This window comes from Canis lupus, chromosome 1 (genome assembly GCF_048164855.1).
Source record: "Canis lupus baileyi chromosome 1, mCanLup2.hap1, whole genome shotgun sequence".
In the NCBI taxonomy this organism is placed as follows: Eukaryota; Metazoa; Chordata; class Mammalia; order Carnivora; family Canidae; genus Canis; species Canis lupus.
In genome coordinates, this window is record NC_132838.1 from 106,123,652 (window position 1) to 106,145,665 (window position 22,014).

The 22,014-nt window shown below is 56.5% G+C and overlaps 1 protein-coding gene across 1 annotated transcript; it reads right to left on the reverse strand.

Annotated features, from left to right (window-relative positions):
- Positions 1-2,754: 2,754 nt before the first annotated feature.
- IGLON5 (IgLON family member 5) lies at positions 2,755-17,436 on the reverse strand. Its single transcript, XM_072769579.1, has 8 exons — positions 17,306-17,436; positions 9,554-9,632; positions 8,246-8,478; positions 6,609-6,728; positions 5,069-5,203; positions 4,795-4,915; positions 4,137-4,291; positions 2,755-3,061 (listed from the first exon to the last, which is right to left on the reverse strand). The coding sequence occupies exons 1-8, from the start codon at positions 17,382-17,384 to the stop codon at positions 2,973-2,975; spliced, it is 1,011 nt and encodes a 336-aa protein (XP_072625680.1). The 5' UTR covers positions 17,385-17,436; the 3' UTR covers positions 2,755-2,972.
- Positions 17,437-22,014: the final 4,578 nt, after the last annotated feature.

Here is a 22,014-nt window from a genome sequence, read left to right on the forward strand (position 1 = left end):
CCATGACCTTAATCTGCCTTAATCATGGGTTAAGTCCCACAGCCTCTGAACCTCTGGCCCCTCTCACATAAATCTGTACATACATGTTTAGCCTCTGACTCGTTCTCCAAACTGAGAACTTCATGAAGGCAGAGACAATGTCATTATCCCCAGCTCTTAACATAGAGCCTGGCACACAGCAGGCAATCAATAAATATGGATTGACTGAGCAATTGTTTTGGTGCCAGTGGAAGGCTGGGCTTGCAGCCGCTCTTGCCAGCACGGTGCCTTTCTTTCTTAGCTGGGTTTCTCATTAGAAATTTAGGGAGTGCATCAGTGAAGATTCCCATATAACAAAATATATGGTGGCAAAATAAAGTGGTGGTGGTTTCAGGCTGGCTCAGCAACTTCGAGACCCCGTCAAGGACCTGAGCTCTCTGCATCCTTCTGCTTGACCACCCTCAGTGGGTTAACATATTTGTCTTATGTGGTAAGATGGCTGCTGGAGCTCCAGGCATCACGTCTTCACACAACTGTATCTGAAGACAAAAGGAGAGGGGTAGCTAGAGTCCCTTCTTACACCCCTACCCTTGACCAACCTCATGAATGGGGAAAACAACTTTCCTGGAATCCCATCAGCAAACTGCCCATATTGGTCCAAAACTAGCCACATCACTGCAAGGGAGGCTGGGAAACCAAACATCTCAGCCTGTATCATGGGAGGTGGGTCTGATAGCAAAGGAGGAGGAAACAACTAAAGCGTCTGTCTCAGGGAAGGAAAAGTTGGGAGGTATTCTGGTTGAAGACTGGGATGAAAGAGGCCTTTAGGGAAATAGAACTCTTGATATTTTCGGAAAGATGAAGGCTGGGGCCCTGGGTACCTGGATTCTCTCTGTCTTTTCTGTTTCAGAGCTTTCATTTCCTTTTTGATTGAAAAGGAAATGAAAGCTAATAACAAACCTAGCACAACTTGTTTTATACAGATAGGCGACTGTATTGCTTATGTAAATAAAGGTGGGTGTCAGGTCAGTTTTGATCCAGCTTCTCAATGTCACCATGGCCTCAGTTTCCTTCCTTTCTGTATTGTGTAGTTTCTATCATTCTCAGGCTCTATGTGCTATCTTCCCCACCATTGCTATCCCAACAGACCCAAGATCTTCCATGTAATGGAGAAAAGCAACTATGCAGATCTAGATAGATCTCACATCATTGAGCTACATTATCCAGTGGAAGAGCATCTTGTGAAATCCACGCAGCTATGGTACTGTCTCATTAGCTGAGGGGCTTAAGTCAATCAGGGGCCACCTCTGTAATGGGTCAATTCCAGATCTACCAAAAGAGAGGGTAGAGATGATGCTGGGGAGGCACCACCGATGACTCTTCACCCTCAACTCACCCAAATCCTCAATGACACTGACATTTGCAGGCAGAGACTTTGGAAAAAGGCGTTTATTGGTGTGGTGGTCTCAACACTCCCCATGAATCGGAACACACGGCCCCCAGGGCCCCCCCCCGCCCCTTTCCTCACATCCCTCCCCCTCCCCTCCCCAACCCCTGGACCCTGGGAATGGAAGACAATGCGGGATGGGGCCCACGCCCCCGTCTGAGGTACAGTCACTGCCCCTTGCCCCCCTGCCCCTGCTCTGAGCTCTTCCTCCCCAAGCTCTGGGTAGTGTGATTTGGGGTGGGTGTTTATAGCGGGTCTCCCAGGAGTCAGAGCTGGTGACCTGACATCTTGGTCTGGATGGGGGATGTTTGCGTGATGCCTCTCTCTTCCCCACGTTGTGTGGTGTGGTGTGCCAGGATTGCATATTCCTACAGTTGGAGCTGAGGTTATGGCCTCTCAGCACCCCCTCCTGACAAGCTGCCCACCCTCGGGGAAACTACAGCTGGTCACCAGCTACAGGGCAGCTGGAGCCAGGAGCTATTGCTGGTCATTCGCTGGTATGTGTGTGTGTGTGTGTGTGTCTATCTGAGTGTGTGTGTGAGGGCAGTTGGGTCAGCCTTTGGGAGGTGCAGTTGTTGGAGAAGCCAGGGAGTGGTAGACCAGCAAGCCCACACCTGGGGGTGGCTACAGGGGCACTGAGGGCAGCTGGTTGGTGCTTGCGGGGGGGCCAAGGGAGTCGGGGGTGGGGTAGGGCAAAGCACTGAGACAGACAGGTGACCACAGGCACCTGTCTGACAGTTGGATGGAAGCACCGATTGGCCCAGAGGGGGCCAGAAAGTCAGGGGGCAGGGGAGGGAGGGCTGGCAGGGAAAGTGGGAAGGTCTCAGACTGCTGAGCCAGTGACAGGGACTCTGGCTACAGGCAGCTGGTGGTTGACCGCAAGGAGGCCCAGAGCCACGATGGGGATCCCCCACCTGCTCACAAAGGCTGAATGTTGAGCTCGACAGGTGAGCGCGACACCCCTCCTCACTCTCAACCTGGCCAGGAGATGCTCTTTCAACAGGGAAGGGAGAGGGTGGTGTGCGTGCATATATTGGGAACGCAGGGAGCCTGGAAACCTCTCCTCACAGCTTCTGCCACGAAGCCCACATACCTACCTCCAGTCAGAGGTGAGAGGCAGCAGCATTGGGGGGCAGTGGGCGTGTGGGTGTTAGGGGAGGGAAGATTGCTGAGCCCCTTCCCTCCACACACATACACATACGTGCAGGCTCATGCTCACACACACCCACTACATACACACGATCCAGTTGACAGCCTGAGCTAAGAGAGGGGTGTGGGGTGGCCGGGGGTGGGTCACAATCGGAAACGTGAACAGTGGCGACAATGGCTGTAGAAAGATGCATAATTTTGCGTTATCCCTCACAGTGATGGGTTCTCTAAAGAGCTTTCCTCCTCTTCCTCCTCCTGCTCCTCCTCCTCTCTTCTTCCTCCTCGGTGGCAGAGAGCTCTTCCGCCCCCTCGAGACCCACGGTGCTTGCTCTCCCTTTTGCTCTCGCTCCCGGCCTCAGGCCCCGCGCAGGGGGAGGCGAGCTGCACTGGGTTCTTCCTACATCCTCCACCACAGCCAGCCCAGGGCGGAGAGGAGGGTCAGGGGCCCCGGGGGCCTTGGGGCTGAGTTCTCCAGGGATCCTGGGCCTGGGGAAAGAGAGAGGGGGTCACGGGAGTGACCTGGGAAGGCGAGACTCCGTGTGCGTCCCGCGGGGCTTTGGGTCTGCCGGTCCCGGTCTCCGAGGGGCTCTTGGAGCCTTCCACTCTAGGGACCTTTCCGGGGCTTCCACTCTGCTCCTCCCACTCGGTTCCGAGTCATCTCGCTGAATATCTGTTTCTCTCTGCCACTCGGTCCCTCTCTCTTAAGAAAGGGACTTAGACAGAAAGATCTGTCTTTCTCAGATCTTCACGTCGTATGGTTTGGATCTACCCAGTACCGCCACAAAGCGTCTCGCAGTCGGCACGTCTGAAGTGGTACTCCTGACGTTTCCCCCCAAGACTGGGTACTGCCCCCACCCCAATATCTCTCCACTTCAATACTTTGTGACCACATCCCCATTCTCTCGGCTGCCCGAGCCAAACCTTGGGATCGCCTGGACGCCACCTGCTTCTTCCTGCCGCCCTCAAAACATCTCCCACCGGGAGATGTGCCACCGTCCCCCCCACCCCCCTCCCCCGCCTCGGATTTCTGCAGCCACCGCCTCCCCGGTCCTCCGGCGCCCATCCTGCGCCCCCTACAGGCCATTCCTCAAATAGCAGTCAAAGTGATTCTCTATAAGCATCAACCACTTGGTCATACCCCCCTGCTTAATAGCCTCCAGGGGCCTCACCCTGCGGTAGAATAAAACCCCAGATCCTTTCCATGGCCCACGAGACTCTGCCTCTCCCTTCCTCTTCAGCCTCAGACTCCACGGTGATCACTCTGCTCAGGTCATGCTAGCCTCCTTGCTGTGCCTTTGCACACAGATACTGTTCCCTCTGCCTGCAAAGCTCTTCCCGCAGATCTCCGCGGGGCCGGCTGCTTCTTCCCATTCCAGTCTCAGTTCCGCCCCCTAGTGGGGGCTCAATGAATCACATTCATTGAAGGAATGGGTTTCTCGTTTAGTCGCTTTGCTCGGGTCTCAGCGTCGGTCACTTCCCCGAGCTCGCGGGGGTCGGGGGCAGTTCCGGCGCCGGCCCCGCCCCGCCCCCACCCGGCCCCGCCCCTCCCTCTCGGACGCACGCAGTAGCCGCATGGAAGCGCTGGACGTTCCCAGCCGGTTGGCGGCGCGACACGTGTAGTTGCCGTAGTGCCGGGCGCTCACGTTGGCGAAGAGAAGCATCGAGCGGGTGCGCTCCGTCTGCACCTTCAGGCCCTCCGCGGTGCCGCTGATCAGCCTGCCGGGGATCCAGGTCAGGGACCGCGCCGTGGGACCCTGGCCCGGGACCCCCTCGTGGCGCAGAGCCCCACTCCCCGCGACTCTCAGGTTCCCCGATTTCCCGGAGACCCCGAATCCTGCCCTCTACCCAGATTCGGGCTCTAGCTCCCCGTGGGTCCCCAGGCCGCTTCCACAGACACCCCTCTCCGGGGAGCCCTGCCCCTAACGGTCACTGGACTCTCCCAGTGTGTCCCAGACCCTGCTAGACCCCAACCTCGATGGTCCTCTGAAGCTTCCCCACCCCATTCTCAGCATCGACCCCCGAACTTGTCCCTGAATAGCCCGAAGAGATCAGGCTCCAACATTCACCCTGCGGGGACCAAAGTTTCCAGTAACCCTCGAGATCTCTCTGGGGCGCACCAGATTCCATCCCCCAGAAGCTGGATCCCCCAGTTCTCGGGACCTAGGGCTCGGCTACGTTCCCCACCCCACTCCCTCGGCCCGCCGCAGTGCTGTCCTCACAGTCTGTCATCCTTGTACCACTGGAAGTCCGCGGGGGGCACCGCCATGGCTTCGCAGCGCAGGAGGGCGGCCCGGCCCAGGGCCGTGCGGGCGCTGGTCACGTCCGTGATGGTCGGAGGATCTGGCGAAGGGCGAGAGTCAGCGAATTCCAGCGAGCTGGAGATGAAGGGGTTCTGTCCCTGTCCCCCTCCTCCCTCCTTCGCAGGGGTCCAGCACCCCCTTCCCCCTCCCCAGGGACTGCCCCCCCTTTCATGCCCGGTGCCAAGGGGCTCACAGTTGACTGTGACCAGCACACGGCGGCTGTCGGGCGCCGAGTTAACGCCGTTGTGAGTCACGCACTCGTATTCCCCAGCCTGGCCTCGCTGGATGTCGGAAATCTCCAGGATCTCGCCCTCTGAGGTGAAGCCGTCTGTGCGGGGAGGGAAGGGGAGGGGGCGAGGCCGGACACAAACACTTAACACGGGACAACACGGGCACAACACGGACATACATCAGCGGGGCAGGCACCGCAGGGCCTGGAGTGCCCAGGGCAATGAGAGCCAGGAGGGGTTCGCAGGGCTTTGGGGTGGGGGTGTGGATCGGTAGGCCCGGGATCTCCCGCTAGGGGTGGGGCGGGGAATGAGGGTGTGGCGCCTAGTAACTAGAACCCAATGGGGAGGGTCCTAGAATTTGGGGATGCAACGGATCCAGGGATCTGGGAGCTCAGATTCAGATCATGAGGCTCATAGTACCCAGTAGGGAGGATCCCAGGTTCTTGGACCTCAGAAAGATCCAGATCATACAGACCCAAGGGGGTTGGGTCCAGAGGTCTGAGATCTTATTCTTGGGTTCAGGGAATCAGGATCTAGTAATTGGGATCCTCAATCTAGATATTTGGGGTCTGATGACACATCATCAGGCTCAGAAGACCCTTTGGGATCCAGGGACTTCCAAGGATCCAGAATCTCAAGCCCAGGATTGTGGGGCTCAGATGACCCAGTGGGAAAGGATCTAGGATCGGAGACCTAGTTTTTGGGTTCTGGGGTCTCGGGGGATAGAGTGATTGGCACCATTGGTCTCTAAAGACTCAGTGAACAAGGGCCTAGGGATCTGGGGGAATGGTGGTGGAGATCCAGGTAAAAGGGGTGGTGGATGTCCAGGATCTGGGATGTCATGTTCAGGTGCCTTGGTGATATGTTTGGGGGAAGCCTAGAGTAATGGTTCTCAGCTCTATCACCAGAATCACCTGAAGGGCTTGTTAAAACAGACTCGTGGTGGTGGTGGTGGTGGTGGTGGTGGTGGTGGTGGTGGTAGGGGGAAGTTCTAATTCCTAAGGCCTGGTATGGGCCCAGAATGTGCATTTCTGGCCAGCTCCCAGTGATGCTGATGCTGCTGGCTTGGGGACCACACTTTGAGAACTGCTGGGTGAGAGCATCCAGCAGAGGAGATACAGTGAGGTGACCAGGAGATGGAAACAGGGGCCGGGGCCACTGTTATTGTTACTGCTACTGTTGTAACCTGATTTAGGATTAGTGATAGGGATTCCGCACCCAGAATTATGTGAACTGGTGGGGAACATGGGGACAGAGGGCAGGCTGTGGTCTAGCGGGTGAGTTTGATGAAATGGTTCAGGCCAGAAGGTGGTGAAGACCCTAAGGCTTTGGGGGCTGCTGGTGAAATAATGGGATCAAAGTGGGAGGGGGAAATCAGGTCATGACAAGGATTGGGGGGTCAGGCGAAGGGGGACTCTGGGAATCTAGCTAGGGACATGGGGAATCGAGGGGCCCAGATTGTGGAGTGGGGAAGGGGCTTTGGGCCAGGGGTGGGATCCTCACCTCGGAGCTGCCTCCAGGTGACTGTGGGCTCCGGCCGTCCCACGGCCAGGCAAAGCAGGTTCACATTGCCCCCCTCATTCACCGTCACAGGTGAGGAGATGTTCACAATGCGGGCGGGGACTGTAGGCCGGGAGGGGAGAGGCCAGTGAGAGGCTGAATATGGCCTCCCAGGACCCAGGAGTCTAGGCCCCCAGCCCCCTCTTCCCTCAGACCTAGGAGTCAGGCCCCCAGCCCCTCCTCCCTCAGATCCAGGGGTCCAGACCCCAACCCTCTCCTTCCTCAGACCCAAGGGTCTAGCCAATATTCCCTCTGTCTTTCTAAGAATTCCTCTGTGTTTCTCCCTTGCCTCTGGGTCTGGCTCCTTGTCTAACTGTTGGTCTCTCTCCCATTCTTTCTGTCTCTGTCTCTTTCTCTGTCTCTGTCTCCCTTCACCCTAACTTGGTTTCTCTGCCTTCTCTTCTGAATTCCTCCCACCTTATCTCTGTCTGCTTTTATTCATTAATTGTTATTATTCTTATTTTAAACAATTAATTTCTATAACATATTCATATGGGGCTTCCAGCAATGGTAACCCTGTTCTAAGTGTTTTACACAAATTAGCTCATTAAACCTTCACCACTCTACCACCCTCTGGGGTAGATGTTGCTATATTCATCAATTCTAACACATCTGGCTGTTTCTCCCACCCATCTGAACATTGTTCCAATCAGGATGGCCTGACAACTTAGGATGCCAGAGTTTAACTGGTAGGATTATTTTTCTTTTCTTTCTTGGCAGAGGGTAAAATTAAAGATGCCCTTTTCTGTTGATGATGCTTTGGATGTGATGCATGACAGAGTCATCCTCATTTTGCAGATGAGGAGCCCGAGGCCGCCCTGCTTGCTCAAGGTCCCTCAGCCGCTGGGTGGTCTGGCTCCTGAGTTGGGGCTTGTCATGGCCCCGCTGGGCTGTCTCTGTCTCTGGGTTCCTATCATTCCAACTGTTCCCTGCCCTCCAGACCGTTTCTGATGCCATGTGGGGCAGCCACCTGAGCTTTTTCCCCTATTTCTCTGTCTTCTGCCCACCCCTCCCTGTCTGAATTCTGGGGCATCCAGCCCTGTGGGACCCACTCTACACATCTGACTCATTTTCTCCCCCGACCCCTGCAGTGCCACTTTTTTCCCAGTACCAGTCTGTGGGTCACTGGTCTCAGCTCAGACATTATGTCTGGGAAGCCACCTCCTTAGAAAGTCAGCTTCAAAAGGTCAGGGGCAGCCTGCCTGGCTCCTTTATCTTCAGGGCCTAGAGCAATGCCTAGGTGTTTATTGAGCACCTACTATGAGCACATAGAAGGAACATGGAACCAGGCCCACATAGTAGGTGCTCAATAAACAGAGCTGAGTGAATGGCTGCAGTCTTCTCTGTGCACTCCCTGACCTCTGTAGCTCTCCTGTCCTAGAAGCTGTCATGCTGAAGGGTCACTCTCCAAGTGACTGTCCCTCCTGTTTGGCTGAAATCTGCAAGGGCAGGGTGTGTGTCTGCCTTCCACACCATGTATCTCCAGGATCAGAGAGCAGGTAGCTGGTAAGGATGTGCGAATTCCCTCTCCTTCATGCCCTCCACCCCCTTTGCCACCCCAGGCCCAGTGGAGGGCTCACCGTGGACGATGAGGTAGACCTGAGTGGTGTACGGCTGGTGGCGGGTCTGGAAGGAGCAGGTGTAGAGGCCCTCATCGCCGAGCCCCACCTGGGTGATGAGGATGGAGAACTCCTCGGGTGTGTTGATGAGCAGCCTCACCCGTGGGTCACTGGTCCAGCGGTCATTGCCCGCATACAGGATGTTGGAGCGGTTCAGCCAGGCCACGCGGGTCACATGCTCGTCAATGAAGCAGCTTCAGGGAGGACAAGGGAGGAGGGCTCTTCTCTCTCCCACCCCAGAAGGCCCTCTGGGTTCTGCCATCTTGGGGGCTTGGAAGTGGGTAAACTCAGCCTCAGACGGAGTTTGAGCCCAAGTGCACAATGAAGGGGTAGCTAATGGTTACGAGTGATTGTTGTGTGCTAGAGACCGGAAAAGTACTTGGAACACTCTGGGAGAGACAGAGATGCTGGACAGAGATCCAGAGACAGGAGGACAGAGATCCAGACAGTGGGGACAGAGATCCAGAGAGAAAGGGGATAGAGATCCAGAGAGAAGGGGGGCAGAGACCCAGAAAAGGGGGGACAGAGATCCAGAGGGAGAGGGGATAGAGATCCAGAGAGCGGGGGACAGAGATCCAGAGGGAGGCAGGACAGAGACCCAGAGGGAGGGGGGGACAGATCCAGAGATAAGGGGACAGAGATCCAGAGACAGGGGGACAGAGACCCACAGAGAAGGGGGAACCAAGATCTAGAGAGAGGAGACAGAGATCCAGAGAGAGGGTACAGAGATCCAGAGAGAAGGAGGACAGAGATCCAGAGAGGGGGGACAGAGATCCAGAGAGGGGGGGGAACTGAGATCTAGAGAGGGGTGAACAGAGACCCAGAAAGAGGAGGCGTAGAGACCAAGAGAGAGGGAGACAGAGACCCAGACAGAAGGGGGGCAGAGACCCAGAGAGAGGGGACAGAGATCCAGAGAGAAGGACAGAGACCCAGAGAGATGGGGACAGGGCCAGAGAGCAGGGCTGACCCAGTGTGGGGAGCAGCACTGATCTGGGGAAATAAGCCTGGCTCCATCTGCTAAGCAGTCAGTGTGCTGAGCTCTCTGAACTGGGAGTGTGGGTACAAAATGTTAAATTCCTGTGACAGTCAATATAGTGGTTATCTTTCCTCCACCCACTTGACAGATGGGGAGACTGAGGCCCAGGCATGGAACCAGGCCTAGAGTCCATGCCCCTAACCACCTCTCCTGACTGACAGGGCCGGGCTGTGTCCCAAGGAAGGTGAAGGAGCAGGACTGGGTGATTTCTGAGTCCCTGAGATGGAAGGTACCTGAGGGTGGCGTTGTCACCTTCACACACTGTGTAGTTGTCCGCAGGAGAGCTGAACTCCAGGCTCTGGGACAGCAGCCCTGCGGAGGGGAGGGCCAGCTCAGCTTGGCAGCTCGGCAGGGACTGTACATGTCTGCACATACACACACGTGCCCTTGCAGACACAGACATTTCCCACACTCACTGGCACACAGTCATGGATGTTTCCAGAGACACACGGCAGATGTGCTCAGAGCAAACATGTGCAACGTGTTCCTTTCCACAAGCTCACAGAGACTCAGACAGACTGGGACACACAATCCCACATACCTCCAGAGACACGGAGACAACATCCCAATCACAGCACACAAACACACATATACACACGCATACCTATTCACAAATGCAGTGTACAGAGGAACACACATATACATATGCACAGATACACAACTGCATAAATGTATATGCAGATATACACGTACACAGCAGGCACATGTACGCAGATGCATATGTACACATTCACAGTGTACAGACACTCAAAGTTCAAGAACACAGATACATATACAGATACACACATACACATATGCAATAAACACAGATACACACAGATTCCATGTACATGGGCACACACATATTCAAACTTATGACACATGTATACACACAGATGCACACATGTACACATCAATTCAGAAATACATGGAAATACACACAGAGCTCCCCACGTATGTACACAGACGTACAGACACATAATCGCAAACACATGCACACGAACACAGATGCATGTGTATATCCACTCAGACACACATCTGTCTCAGATGCACAAATACATCCTTGGACCCTTGGGCCTTGGGTTTGTACAGCCACACAAACCTTCGCAGACACATGCGTCTACAGACACACCCGCCTGCCTGCCTGCTCACGAGGCGCGCTTGCAGGTGCACGCCCACGCCTGCCCGCACCCTCCAGCGCAGCTCAGGGGCACCATCGCCTGGCAGAGCCCCCACCCCCACCCATTCATCTCCGTGGACCACGGCCAGTGGGCTGGACCAGGGCCAGGGAGTGGGGGCTGGGCATGCGGAGGCGGAGGATGGAGCCGGCACCAGGCGGGGGAGAGGAGGCTGGATGACCTTGGATGCCTGGGAAGGAGGGCCTGGCGTGGGGTTGCCCTGCCCCCGCCCTGGCATGAGGAGCTAATTAATCTAATGAATTAATTGCCCGTGCCGCCCCAATGACTCCCGGGGGCCCTCTCCATCAGCAGCCCCTCAGGACAGCGCTGGGGCAGAGACAGTGCAGTGGGCTCACCAGGTCCTGGGGTTTGGGGTGGGCCCTGCAGCCCCTCACCGTGGCCGGAGTCACTTCTGGATGCAGGGAAGGGGCCTGCCTGCCCTGAGCTGTGCAGAGTGGACGCTGCCACACACAGCCCTGGTAAGAGAAGGAGACCGCCGGGAGGTGGACACACGCAGAAACAAGACACATCGCTGGGGCCCAGGGAGGACACCCAGCGCCAGGGCTGGGCCAGGAGACCATCCCACACTCCAACACATGGAGGGCCATGTGGCCTGCTCGGAGGCACAGGTGCACACACGCTCCTGCTGACACACAGCCCCGAACACAAACCCAGCAGAAGGTCACCCCACAATATACAACTAGATGCACACAGTTGTACTGACACTAACAGTCCCAGATGCAGTCTACATACAGGCAGTTAGAGCCCCATCCAGAGGGCCATCTCTCTCTCTCTCTCTCTGTCTGTCTCTGTCTCTGTCTCTCTCTCTCTCACACACACACACTCACACTCACACTGGCCTAATCAGTCACGCTGACACTACCAGCCCAAGGGCTATGCTCACCATCCCCCGCCCCTGCACTCTGGAAAGTCGTGCAGAAAGCTACAGCGTGCAATGAAACAGCTATACTGTCACAGCCTCTCCAATACAAAGGAGCTGCCCTGGGCCAAGAATCAGGCGCATGCAGTCATGCTGTCACCTATGATCAGATCATACACAGCCACATTCACACACACACATCCACACACACACCACAGGACCTGTCATACTCCTGCTCACACATTCCTAGATCAGGGCCTCTCCACTTTGGCACCACTGACGTTTGGGGTCGGATGATTCTTCACCGTGGGGACTCTCCTGTCCCCACAAGGGGACAGTGGGGACTATGCACTGCAGGATGTTTAGCAGCATCCCTGGCCTCTACCTACTTTGCAGTGGTGACAACCACAAATGCCTCTCGACGTTGGCAGGTGCCCCACAGGGGGCAAAATCTCCCCTCATCTCCCTGGGACAGCCACTGTCCAAGGCTACAGGAGGAACATCCCGCTCGAGTTGAAGATGGAGCTGTCCAAGGTCCCCCAGGCTTCGGGACCCAGGGCTACTGGGCTAAGCCCTGGACAATACCCAGGTGCTGCCCGCAGGAGCTAGGCCCACAAACCCAGGCAAGTAGGACCCCAATCACATGTCCTGACATACGGAAATACAGACAGACACATACTCCTTCCAAGGGGATCTTTCCAACACTCAGAACTGCCCCCAGGACAAAGGCCCAGCCCCTCAACCTGGGTCCAGGACCCTGGGGTCACTGCTTGGCCCAGCTCTGTGTTCCTCACTATTCTCATCCCTCTGTCCCACCGTTTATGTCAAAAATGCTTCTCCTTCTTCAGGGGTCTAATATAATGAGGCCTCTCCTAGGAGAGACAGCCCCATATGAGCTCCTGCCCTCCTCCCAGGGCAGCTTGGAACAGTGTCATCTGCCTCCCCCATCTGCTCCTCCAGGGCAGAGCTTGGTCCAGACCATCTGTGTCCCTAGCACACCCAGCTCCAGGCTCAGCTGAGGGCAGTCCCAGGAGGTACATGATGAAGGAATCTATGTCTGAGGCAGGTCTTATTCTTGGTCCTGTGTCTATAAATGTGGATATCCTGAGTCTGCATTCCTGTCTCACACAATTCCCAGACTCCAGGATCAGGAACTCCCTCCCTTCTCCCTGCTGTGTGACCTTGGGCAAGTCCCTTCCCTTTTCTGGGCTTCCGTAAGTGGAGGTAGGGGTCGGGTTAGTCATTTCACCACCCACTCTGTCCCTGAGCACGGCTCTTCATTTGGTCTCAGTTCTGATCACCCCAGGATCCTGTCTGAGCCTGTTTCCCTCACCAGATGGGAGCCTCTCAGGGTGGAGCTGGGGTCTGACCCACCTGCAGGGTTCCAGCATTGCTGGCTCTGGGTCTGTCCCACAGAAGACCACGAAAGATACATAATGTATAAAAAACAAGCTGGTGCACATGAGATCCACTCTGTAGGAATTATGCTTGAAAAACTCTCTCTTAATTCTGGGAACTCTCCCTAACCCTCTCTGAACCTGATCTGTATTCCCACAATGCCTGGATTACCTCCAGTAGAGCTCATATCACGCCATGGTGACCATCTGTGCCTCTTTCCCCCAATAGACTAGAAGTTTCTTGAGGGCAGAGCCTGGGTCTGACTCAGGTCTGTATCCTCAGGATTTCTCAGCCTAGGGCCTGACCCTGGAAGGCCTTGGGAAATATTTGCTGAGTGAATGTAAATAGATACCTACAACTTGTGTCTCCAACTCTTGAACTCCTACTCATTCTTCAAGACCCAAACTCAAATGCCCTTTCCTCCAGGAGGACCTCCCTGACTGTTTAAGACAGAGAGTCTCAACCCTTTCTACTGGATACCCTCTGACTCAGCTGGAACAATGTTCAGGGGTGCCTCCCCCACTTGTCCAGGAGTTCCCCAAGGGCCCAAATCTTGGCTGTGTCCCCCAGAACCAGGCTTAGCTCAGAGCAGGGAAGTGTTTGTGGGGAGAATGAATGGTCTTGAGAGGTTGGATAAGAAAGCCTGGAGGAATCTGTGCTGGGAGACCAAATGTCTGCCTTACCATTTCCTGTCGGGGTGACCCCCAGATAGCCTAAGCCTCAGTTTCCCCATCTATTAAAGGAGAAAGTACCAACAGTTCTTCCCTCTGAGGGTTTTGTGAGGGATTCTATGAGGACATGCAAGCAAAATGTTTAGCTCAGCGCTTAGCATGCAGAAAGGGCCCAATAAATGCTAGCTGTTCCTAAGAGCACCTTTTAAAAGAAACACCTACTGCTATCCCTGGTTCGTTGTCAGTCCCTTGGGGGTGGGGGTGGGGGCGAGGGCAGAGCGGCTGTTGCTCTGTGCCCAGCACCCACCAGAGTCGGCAACTCATGTACAGATGCCCTGTCAGCTTCTGCTCTGACGCCACCAAGCCAGCATAACCAGGCCACTCAAAGAACAGACTGGGGACCTGGGCTGCCTGGGTTTGAGTCCCAGCACTGCCGTTTAGTTGCATGAATTACTTCACCCTGCCAGGACTCATGTTTCTCCCTCTATGAGTGGGGATGATCATTGTGCCTCCCTCATCGCGTTGTGGTGGGGAGGATGAAAAGAGGTCACCCCAGCAACAGGTTCAATGCAGAGCTTGCTAGTGAGTGCTTGCCAACAGCTGTACATGTGCTGACTGATGGGATGATGATGATGATGTGGTAGGTGCCCCAGCCTGTCTGGGAGGGGGCAGGGAGTGGTCCTAGAAGGACCACTCAGGTCTCTGCCAGTCTGGACTGGTAGCCCTCATCCCTGCTTGATAAATCAAGGGATGGAGGTCACAGGTAGGTGAGCTTCCTCCCCTAAAGAGACAAAGAGATTTCGAACCAGATGGAGAACATTGGGTTGGAGATAAGCACCTCCCACCACCCCCCAAGGGGGGAACTTTGGTGAAGCTGGGACCCTCCAACGGGGCCTTCCCAGGACAGATGCCCGGAGTCCTAGAGTTCAGATGCTGAGCCAAGAGCCCTAGAACTTTCCATTACATGTTGGCTGCTCCTTTTTGCTGGTTCCCACCTCAGGACCTTTGCCTCTACTGTCATTCCCTCGGGATCTTTGATAGGCTGAATTCTCTTCTTTCAGTGTGAACTCCACTCCCGGCAGCTTAGAGAGGGCTCACTCACCACAGCTCACATGCTCAGCTCATCCCTGAAGTCACTCCCAACTTCTTTGTACTACCTGTCACTCTCTGAAATTACCTGTTTACTCATTGCTTGTTTTTAGGTTTTGATCTCTCTCCATCCCTCTAGGCTAGAAGCTCCTTGAGAGCTCCTCGACTTCATCTGGCTTGCTCACTGCCCTGTGTCTATAGATCTCCAGTGCCCAGAACAGAGACTTTGTGCTCAGTAAATATCTGTCACATATCCAGTCCGGACAGACCAGGTGCTCAGAGGGCGGGGGACAGTGCCCCATGCCTGCCTCCTGCTGTCAAACACCCCTCACCAGACGCCCAGGGCTGCCCTGCACGGCTTCCTGCAGCTACCTCTGCAACTGAATAGATACATGTGAGTGTGAGTGTGTAAGTGTGTGTGTGTGTGTGTGAGTGTTGGCATAAGGAATTTACAAAAGACACTAAAGATAGAGCAATATCTACCCATGCCAGGGAGCTGAAGTTAAGTGGGAAAAAGCCAGTTGCAGGGAAATGGGCTGATTTTGTTTCTATCTCGGGAAGCAACATTCCGGAACAAACCAATACCTTACATATGTTCAACTCGGTGTGTCTGCCTGTGTGTGAGCGAGGGAGAGCTGTGGCCCTGGCTCTCTCAAGAGAGTGTGTTTGGGCAGGGGCGGGGCCAGAGTAAGGTAGGTTTTGCTCTGATACATATTTGTAGTGGAATGCTCACTTGCATGCATTCCTTCTGGAATTTGGGAAAGAGCAAATGAATCAGAGGAGAGAAGACTGCAATTTCGTCTACGTGGCCCCCCTGCTTTTTCTCAGAGCGCCCCAACTGGCAGTGGGTGCGGCTGCCTTGCTGCCACCTAGTTTGGTCTCAGCCTACCCCTGCCCTGTCCCTTTTTGCCCCCCACCCCCACCCCGATCTCCCACAGAGAACCCAAGGCCCAGGAGTGGGAGAGAACTTGACCTAGGTCACCGGCGGCCTCCGGGCACCCAGAAGCTCCCCCCTGTGTGTACAACAGTGATTTCTGGGATCTGGAAGATCCAAAGTGGAAAGTGAGAAGTTATCTTGAGACTGGAGGAAACAAGGAGGTGTGAGGGGGCAAGGGAGGAAGGACAGTGGGAGTGGGGGGGCACAGAGACAAGGTGGGATGGGGGTCACGAGGAGCAGGGGAAGGAGAAGGCAAGAGACAAGGAAAGGCCAAGGACAACAATGGGAGCCGCCAGTGATGGTGAATTCCCAGGAGTGAAAGGAGCGAGGGTCAAGGGACCTGTGAGGAAGCGAGGAGAGGACACAGACACGCGTGTGTGACGACAGGAAGCAGTTCCCGAGGCAGGGAGGGACAGATGTGAAATTATGCTGAGACCAGCAGGGACAGAGAGACAGGGACCCAGAGACGGAGACAAACGGGATGTCCCCCAGAAATAGGAGCCTCTGGAAATGACCTAAAGAGACAGACAAGTGAGAGACAGGGCAACGCAGACAGCCAGGCAGAGTCAGACGGTGATTCAGACAGGTCAGGCCAGGGGAACGCTCAACCCACCGAGGCTCCAGCCTGCCAAGGCCCTAGGGCTGGGGGGCCCGGGTGCGTGGACAGGCGTCCCGCGGGCACAGAGCCATGTTGGTGTGGCTGTGGGCGTCTGCGGGTGCGGCCCTGGGTCAGCCTCGGTGACGGTGTTTATGTGTCTGTGCGTGACCCAGTGTGTGTGGGTGGGAGGCTGAGAGTGGCTGCCTCCTTGAGGCGGCTGAGGACTCTAGGTTGTCCCTGACTGTGTGTCCCTGACTATAATCCTTGGTTCAGGGCAGGGCCTGGGGGAATCCTCCAGAAGCATTGATTAACCCTGATCTCCTGCCTCAGTGCTCTGTTCTCCCCTCCTCAGGGGGCACCTCCCGGACCATCCCTGGGCTGCCAGCACTGGGGAGACTTAAGGTCCCGCAGACATCCACATCCTCTGTGCACAGACAGCCCGGGGTCACCCCTCCCCAATCATCCCCAGTCTCATTAACCCTTTGACCCCGTGTTAACCCTTCCCTTCCTTCCTTTCTCAATCTGTCCCTCTCTTATCCTCAGTCTCTGAACCCTGCTTCCTACATCTGAGTCCCCAGCCCAGTGTCCCCAACTTCCTGGATCACCAGCTCCATTCCCCTATATAACTGCAGCTTCCCAAACACCAGCACTTTCTCCCAATCTACATGACCCAGCTGGGAGGCCAGAGCCCCTCTTCTTTTCCTGGCCCTGGGATGGGGGTCTGTGGATACCCTTGCCACCTTCTCTTACACCATCCCCCCACCTTTGCCCAGAAACGCCTACCCCAGCCCTTAGGCCAGGACCCCCTCAGGGACTGTCTCCGCTCAGAGACGAAGACCCCCCGACGGGGCATCCCACTTCCCCTCCACACCCCAACTCAGTTCAGGGATCCTGCCCAGGGACCCTTAACTTCAGCTTGATCCCATTCCCTGATCGGGAACCGCAGACTCCCGCCCCCAGGCCGGGATCAGGTGTCCGCGACCCCCTCGCCGGCCCGGAGAAGCCGACCTCCGCCCCTAGGCCCAGGCTCGAGCCCCAGGACGCGGAACCCTGCCCCCGGGCGCGAATCCAGATGTCCAAGACCCCCTTCCCAGCCGGGGGGCTGCAGCCCCCGCCCCCGGGCCCAGACCTCCGCGTCCGGGAGCCTCCCGTTCCCCGCCCGGGATGCAGCCCCCCACCCCCAATCCCCGCTCGGGACCACGGCGTCCCGGCCGAGCCCCCCGCCCCCCTCCCCCCGCCCCCGACGCTGCGGTACCTCGGCTGATGACGGCCAGGCCGGCCAGGGCGGCGGCGGCGAGAAGCCGGAGCCGGGCCCCGGGCGTAGGGGGGGGCATCGCGGCAGCGGCGGCGCGAAGGGGGAGGGGATAGGGGGGGCCGGTCCGGGGCGCGCGAGGCCGGGGGGAGAGGGGGAGGGGGAGGGGGGACCCCGCCTGCGGCTGCACCGGCCCGGGGGGCGGCGGGGGCGGGGGGAGGGGGCTGGGGGGGCGCGACGAGGCGGCCGGAGCTGCTGCAGACCCGGGGAGGGGGGCGGCGCTGACGGGCAGGAAGGCCGACCAATCAGGGGAGGCGGGGGGCCGGGGAGGCGGGGCCGAGGGGGGGTTGCTTGTTGGAGGGAGAGGCCTTTGTTACTGCCGCCCGGCCCCTACCCCCTCCCGCCCCGGGCGTCCCCGCGTCTTCCCACCTCGGATCCCCAGAACCCCGGGTCTGGGACACTTCCTGAGCCCACCTTCTTTCTGCTTCGTGTACTAACATCATCCTCCCTCAGACCCAGGAGTCCAGCCCCCCAGCCCCCTCTTCCCTCAGACCCAGGAGTCCAGGACCCCAACCTCCTCCCTCAGATCCAGGAGTCCAGCCCCCCAGCCCCCTCCTCCCTCAGACCCAGGAGTCCAGGACCCCAACCTCCTCCTCCCTCAGACCCAGGAGTCCAGGCCCCCAGCCCCTCCTCCCTCAGACCCAGGAGTCCAGGACCCCAACCCCTTCCTCCCTCAGACCCAGGAGTCCAGGCCCCCAGCCCCTCCTCCCTCAGACCCAGGAGTCTAGGCCCCCAGCCCCTCCTCCCTCAGACCCAGGAGTCCAGCCCCCCAGCCCCCTCCTCCCTCAGACCCAGGAGTCCAGGCCCCCAGCCCCTCCTCCCTCAGACCCAGGAGTCCAGGACCCCAGCCCCTCCTCCCTCAGACCCAGGAGTCCAGGCCCCCAGCCCCTCCTCCCTCAGACCCAGGAGTCTAGGCCCCCAGCCCCTCCTCCCTCAGACCCAGGAGTCCAGCCCCCCAGCCCCCTCCTCCCTCAGACCCAGGAGTCCAGGCCCCCAGCCCCTCCTCCCTCAGACCCAGGAGTCCAGGCCCCCAGCCTCTCCTCCCTCAGACCCAGGAGTCCAGGACCCCAGCCCCTCCTCCCTCAGACCCAGGAGTCCAGGCCCCCAGCCCCCTCCTCCCTCAGACCCAGGAGTCCAGCCCCCCAGCCCCCTCCTCGCTCAGACCCAGGAGTCCAGGACCCCAACCTCCTCCTCCCTCAGACCCAGGAGTCCAGGCCCAGCCCCCTCCTCGCTCAGACGCAGGAGTCCAGGACCCCAGCCCCTCCTCCCTCAGACCCAGGAGTCCAGGACCCCAACCTCCTCCTCCCTCAGACCCAGGAGTCCAGCCCCAGCCCCCTCCTCGCTCAGACGCAGGAGTCCAGGACCCCAGCCCCTCCTCCCTCAGACCCAGGAGTCCAGGACCCCAACCTCCTCCTCCCTCAGACCCAGGAGTCCAGGACCCCAACCTCCTCCTCCCTCAGACCCAGGAGTCCAGGACCCTAGACCCCTCCTCCCTCAGACCCAGAAGTCCAGGACCCCAGCCCCTCCTCCCTCAGACCCAGGAGTCCAGGACCCCAACCTCCTCCTCCCTCAGACCCAGGAGTCCAGGACCCCAACCTCCTCCTCCCTCAGACTCAGGAGTCCAGGACCCCAACCCCTTCCTCCCTCAGACCCAGGAGTCCAGGCCCCCAGCCCCTCCTCCCTCAGACCCAGGAGTCTAGGCCCCCAGCCCCTCCTCCCTCAGACCCAGGAGTCCAGGACCCCAGCCCCTTCCTCCCTCAGACCCAGGAGTCCAGGCCCCCAGCCCCTCCTCCCTCAGACCCAGGAGTCTAGGCCCCCAGCCCCTCCTCCCTCAGACCCAGGAGTCCAGGACCCCAGCCCCTCCTCGCTCAGACCCAGGAGTCCAGGACCCCAACCTCCTCCTCCCTCAGACCCAAGAGTCCAGCCCCCCAGCCCCTCCTCCCTCAGATCCAGGAGTCCAGCCCCCCAACCCCCTCCTCCTTCACACCCAGAAGTCCAGGACCCCAGCCCCTCCTCCCTCAAACCTAGAAGTCCAACCCCCCCCCAACCCTCTCCTCTGTCAGACCCAAGAGTCCAGGACCCCAACCCCCTCCTGCCTCAGACCCAGGAGTCTAGGATCCCAGTTCTTGTGGGACACAGTTCAGCTTCTCCATCTACTTTCATGAATAACACTGACTTCTGGGGTGAAATTTCCTTTTTCTCTTTACTCCAGTCCTCATCCTCAGGATAACAGGGGGAATAAGGCAGGACCAGGAATCTGGTCATGGGAGTGGGGAGGGGATGGTAAGGTGCAGAAAATCTGAATTCCCCATTCTTTCACTTACTTGGCTGTGTGACCTTAGATGAGTCACTTCTTTTCCTAGAACCTCTGTGTCTGCCCTGCAAGAGGGAATCATCTCTATTTCTCAAGCTATTGAGAAGAGGAGAGATCCTGGGGAAACTGCTGGCTCTGTCCAGTATCCCAACAACCTGTGGTTCATTCTTTCCACCTAGTCCCACCATGTACTCACTTACTAGGTGATGTGGGAAGCAAAGGCAGAAGAAAAATTATTAAATTTCCTTATCTACAGCCCATTGACAAGTCCTTAAAACAGGCAGAGTGACACATTCCCCTAGGAACTCAGTTGCCTTGATGTTAACACTTTGCTAAGAGCAACAGGCAATTCTTGCCCGACCCCCAGGATCCTATAAGTCTACTTTTATAAAAACTCCTTTGGAAACTTCCTTTATTTCTATTCCCCCAAGATACATGTTGACAATCATCCCCCAAGCATATGGCCCACCGATATACATCTGAAGGGTCTCATGACTGAGTTTTTATGAAACAGTAATAAATGACCTGTTTCCAATAATAGCTAGCCCCTTTCAGGATCCTGGAAACCTTGTTTCCAAAATACCTGGGACCTTACCCTATCCCAAACTCCCTTCCAACTTGAAAGTATATAATGGGCCACCCCTTATGACCTCAGGGCAGCTCTTTCTGCCCACAGATCCTGTCCCTGGGCTATATTAAAACCACCGTTTTGTGCCAAAGGCATCTCAAGAATTCTTTCTCAGCCATTGGCTTTGAACCCTAACATCTTTCCTACATCACTAGGTAGGATTCTCCCCCTGGGCCTACCAGGTGAGGTGTCCCCATCCCCTGTATTGACCTCTGAGGCAAGAGAAGTCTCAGCCTCCTCCATGTCTGGCAGTTGCAGGCAGGAGTTTCTGAAGCCACCCCACAGGGGCTGTTTTGCCTCACAAATACATCCATCCTTCCTTCCTCTCCCCACGTCCCATCTGTCTGCAAGAGCAGCGGGCCCTGCCTTTAAAACCAGTCTCTGTCCACTTCTCCCTGTCCTGGGTCCCTCACAGGTCTGAGCTGCCACCATTGCCCGTAGGACTGCTCTGACTCCAGCAGTCAGTGTCCTGCTCTACCTTTGCCTTCACCTTCAGAGCCACAGCTACTGAACACGTAAACTAGCCGATACCACCGCTCCACCTTAAACTTTCATTCTGCTGCAGCTGCTCTGGCCTTCATTTGGTTCCTCAAACAAGCCAAATTTGTTGTAGCTACGGGCCTTTGCACTGGCATTTTCCCTCAGCTGGAATGCTCTCTTCCTGCCATATTGGTACCAGACTCTTTATCGGATGTCACCTTTATTTATTTTTAAAGATTTTATTAGAGAGAGAGAAAGTGCAAGTGGGAAGAGGGGCAGAGGGAGAGGGAGAAACAGACTGCCCGCTGAGCAGGGAGCCCGATGTGGGGCTCGATTCCAGGACCCCAGTATCATGACCTGAGTCAAAGGTAGACACTTAACTGACTGAGCCTCCCAGGCGCCCCATATCATGTGTTACCTTTAAGAAGCCTTTGTCAATCATGTTAGCCAAAGTAAACCCCCTCTCAACACAAGAGTTGTCAGACCTGCTTTGCTTTCTCCGTAGCTCTTATGATTCCTTTATTTCATGTGTTTGCTTGTTTATTTTCAAGCATTATCCTACCCTCAGCCCCTATCTTCAGAATATCCTTGCTAGAGAAGGTCTTCTTGTCTGTTTTTGCTCAAGTCTGTGACTCCAGAGCCAAGCCCAGTGACTGACACATAAAAGATACTGAATAAATCGGTACTGCATGAATGAGTTGGATGACTTGCCCCATTTAGACAGATGGAGGATATGAAGATCCACAGAGAGGAAGAGATCCACCTAAGTTAACCCAACCAGGTGGTACAAGAGCTAGTGGTACACTGCAGATGGCTTGCACTGGCTCCAGAGACCTGGCTGTTAGATTTCCAGTAATTTTGCAAGCTGGATGTTAAACCATTGTTAGTTTGAAATTGGCTGTGAAGGGAGCATTTACACTATGGCAACTAGCAAATACTATAAATCAGAACTTTTTTTTTGGAGGGCTGTTGTACCAGTACATCACTGTACAAAATCTGCTGTGGCCCTGGCCAAAGACCATTTATCACTCCCCTTGAATTCAGGACCATCCAAATTTAGGGTGAGGATGGCATTCCTCCTCCTGGATTGGCCCATGCCAGGCCTCATGACAACATGAGTGCTTACTATGAGCTGGCATCTTTCTGAGCACTTTTTTGATATTACCTCCTTGAAGCCTCGTGACATCCTTACAAGGTGTGTCTTGCCTTTATTTTACAGAGGAGGAAATA